General features: G+C 33.7%; 1 protein-coding gene across 1 annotated transcript; it reads right to left on the bottom strand.

The window, feature by feature from the left end:
• Window positions 1–2521: 2521 nt before the first annotated feature.
• On the bottom strand, window positions 2522–3433 carry LOC101445870 (olfactory receptor 4L1). Its single transcript, XM_004470791.1, has one exon. It carries the CDS (start codon window positions 3431–3433, stop codon window positions 2522–2524), a length of 912 nt encoding a protein of 303 aa, XP_004470848.1.
• Between the last annotated feature and the right edge of the window lie 287 nt (window positions 3434–3720).

Genomic DNA, 3720 nt, shown 5'->3' with positions numbered 1-3720 from the left:
GAATTTTTTTGGATTTTTAAAATTTTTATTTTTAGAGATATAAATCACACAAAATGTTACATTAAAAAATATAAGAGGTTTTTATATACCCCACTCCCCACACCCCCCACTCCTTCCACATCAACAACTCTTTGATTAGTGTGGTACATTCATTGAATTTGATGAGTACATTTTGAGGCATTGCTGTGCAGCATGGATTATAGTTTATGTTGTAGTTTACACTCTCTCCCAGTCCATTCAGTGAGTTATGGCAGGATATATAACATCCTGCATCTATCCCTGCAATATCATTGAGGACAGCTCCAAATCCTGAAAATGCACCAATATCACACCTCTTTTTCCCTCTCCCTGTCTTCAGCGACTACAGTCTATAGCTGCAAGCAGGAGAATTCCATCTATCAGCCATGTGGAATCTAAGCCCCCCTCTCGATTTAGAGGCAGAGTAGATATTGCCATTCCATTGAATTTTAATTTCAATTATTTTTTTTTCTTCCTTAAAAGTTCTGTTCCTTTCAGATATGACTTTTCATTTTATTGTGTCTTGTGCATTATCACTTTTTGATTCATGTTTTCATTTCTCTAAACATAGTAAATATAAAAATTTTATAATCTCTTTCAATACTTGCCAAATGTGTAATATTTGTAACAGTATTTTTCTTTTGACTCTCATTTATGCTGACTTTTTTTTGTGTGCGTATTTTGATAAGTTCTTATTTTTAGAATCATTTATGAAAGTTTAGCATGGCTAGTTTGAAGGAGTACTTTTTAGAAAATATTTGTATTTACTTCTTCCAGTTTCCTGAGCCTAAGTAACATGTTAAACCCAAGTAACAAGTTAAAAAAAATTCTCACCTTGATGTGTTGGCTCGTACAAAAAGTATGATGGCCAGCTAGAACTCTTCTCAGGGAAGCATTTTCATTTTCACTAATAATCAGGTTTGAGACCAAACGTTTCTCTTGCTGTCTAATTCTACTATACTTGTTTGCTTTTAATTATGTCTTTATTTTAGAGTCTGAGTCTTTGACATGGCTCTCAATTTGTCCTTCTCTGTTCAGACTCAAAACCCAGTCCACACTACCCTCCTTACATTCTATTTTTAGGAGCTCTAGGCAATATTTTCTGTAAATCTTCTTACAATGGGCAGTGGTTCAGTCCTGCCTTAACTTCCTAGAGTGGAACTCAAGCTTCAGACTGGATCTCAGGTGTGATTTTTCTCTTTGGTGTTAACTGATTTCAAAAGTTATTTTAAAAGATTATTTTAGCAATTTTTGATGTTTTTTAACCAGAGGGTTTTAGGACCTCAAGTGTGTTATTTGTGCAAATGCAAAATTTTTAAATATAATGCTTTCACGATCAACTAGAGTATAACTCAGTTATAAGATCATTTCATATGAAAGGAATAGTCTGGAAAAAAATGTTGAATTTAGATGACTGATCCTTTGGAGAATGTCAAAGTAGGTCAACGTAGATCGAGTATTATGAAAAAAACAAAAAAAAGATTACAGCAAAGTTCCAAAGGTAAGCTCATGCTACAGTGGGTTTTGAAGGCAACTTAAGGATTTGACCCTTATACATAATTCTATGAAATGGTTTTAATCTAGGAGGCAACATTTAGAACTGCACTTAATGATATCACACTGGATTCTTGTAGACAATATTTTGAAAGATCGAAAAATTTATATGGTGATTTAGGATCAGTTCCAAAACTATTGCTATAGTCCTAGCAAGAAATATCAGTGCCTTGAATTGAGAGAAAATATTTACAGTTAACCATCACCAAATATGCAATTCCAAATTTAACAAGGACCAATCCACCCACTTCCGATGCCATACCAAATATACACAGACAAATCAGATTTAGCTTATATTACTATAAGGATTACAAATTTATCAAAGACAAATTTAGCTGTAGTTTCATGGAAAGCATTTGAAAAAATAAAGTTACATGGTACATTGTATAAAATCAAAGTGTGTGTGCTTCCACTTTTATTTTTATTTATTGAGGTTTGAAAGTCACTAATACATACTTAGGATATTATTTGAAGCAGTTGGTTTCAAGGCTACTCTCTGTAATTCTAGTGAAATTGACATTCCATTGGGTTTTTCCTCAGGCATCTTATATTCACTATATTGTCACATTTACCAATTTGTTTTAATTTTTTGCCTCATTGATTCAAAAGATTAGTCATATTTTCCCATTTTTTTAATGTTATTGTAATCATGGTTTGCTCATGTTTCCTCAGTTAATGGCAGCATAATCTTATAAATGTCATTATTTTGTCTATTAAAATCATCTCTCATAATATTTGCCTCATACTTAATATCAAAGATTTCATGTCATTTTGTAGCAGATCACTAATTATCATCATAGGTTCTTACAGCATTAAATAGGAATTTAAAATATTTTATTTTTTCTTCTTTAAGTTTCCATTATAAGAGTATCTGCTCAAATTCTCTTAACCCTGTATTTAAAAGTTATATTAATGATATGGTGCTGAAGTTCTGTGTGAAACTAACATGTTATGGCCATAATTTTCTCATAGCACTTTGCATTTTTTTGCTTCTCAGGGTATAAATAATAGGGTTCAGTAAGGGTGTAAAAACAGTGTAAAACACAGCAAGGACTTTATTTCCTGCAAAAGTCTTGAATGGCCAGGCATAAGTAAAAATACAAGGTCCAAAGAACAGAGTGACCACAATGATATGGGCAGACAATGTGGACAGAGCCTTGGAGAGCCCTTCAGATGATCTTTGCCATACAGTGACTAAGATGATAGTGTAGGAGACAAGCAGGAGGATGAAACAGATTAATGATAGCAACCCACTGTCAGCAATGACAAACAATTCCAGGGTATAAGTTTCAACACAAGCAAGCTTAATCACGAGGGGAAGGTCACAAAATATGTTATCTATGACATTGTGGCCACAGAAAGGCAAATTCACTATTAACACCATCTGGCTCATTGTATGTACAAAACCAATTATCCATGCAAGTATCACAAACCCATTCAGCACCCTGTGGCTCATGATTGTCTTGTAGTGCAGGGGTTTACATATGGCTACATACCTGTCACAGGCCATGGCTATCAGAAGAGTCATCTCAGCACCTCCAAATAAGTGCATGAAGAACATCTGGGCCATGCAGCCCCATAAGGAGATGATCTTGTGTTCAGTGAGCAAGTCTGCAATCATCTTGGGTGTGGTGACAGTGGAGAGACACATGTCCATAAAAGAGAGATTTCCAAGGAGGAAGTACATGGGAGAGTGAAAGGAGGAATTATATGTCACTATGACCATAATAAGAGTATTTCCCATCACAGTAGCACTGTAGATCAAGGAAAATGTTACAAAGAAGAAAATTTGAAGTGTCCTTGATCCTGAGAAAGCTAGTAAAATAAACTCAGTCACTACAGATCCATTTTTAACATCCATTTAGTCAACTCAGAAAAGGTTCCAGAAGTTCTTTAAATACAAAGAGAATTTAAAAAAAGCCACAGTTAGCATTATTATTTTCATCATTATATTTGGTAAATAATAGTTGGTGACGTAAGAGCATATACACTTAAGTATACAGACATATCATTGTTCATAATAAGAAATTACTTTTTGGGTCACATTACTTTGAAATGATATTCCTAAATTAATCCACAATTAAAAGGCTTTTGAAGGAGTGAAAGGAATATTAATTTTTATAAGAAGTGATACTTTTTAATCAGTTG

The sequence above is a fragment of the Dasypus novemcinctus genome, chromosome 3 (genome assembly GCF_030445035.2).
Source record: "Dasypus novemcinctus isolate mDasNov1 chromosome 3, mDasNov1.1.hap2, whole genome shotgun sequence".
NCBI classification, from domain to species: Eukaryota; Metazoa; Chordata; class Mammalia; order Cingulata; family Dasypodidae; genus Dasypus; species Dasypus novemcinctus.
Note: the sequence above shows the minus strand (reverse complement) of the source record. Positions and strands in the feature narration are given on the sequence as shown.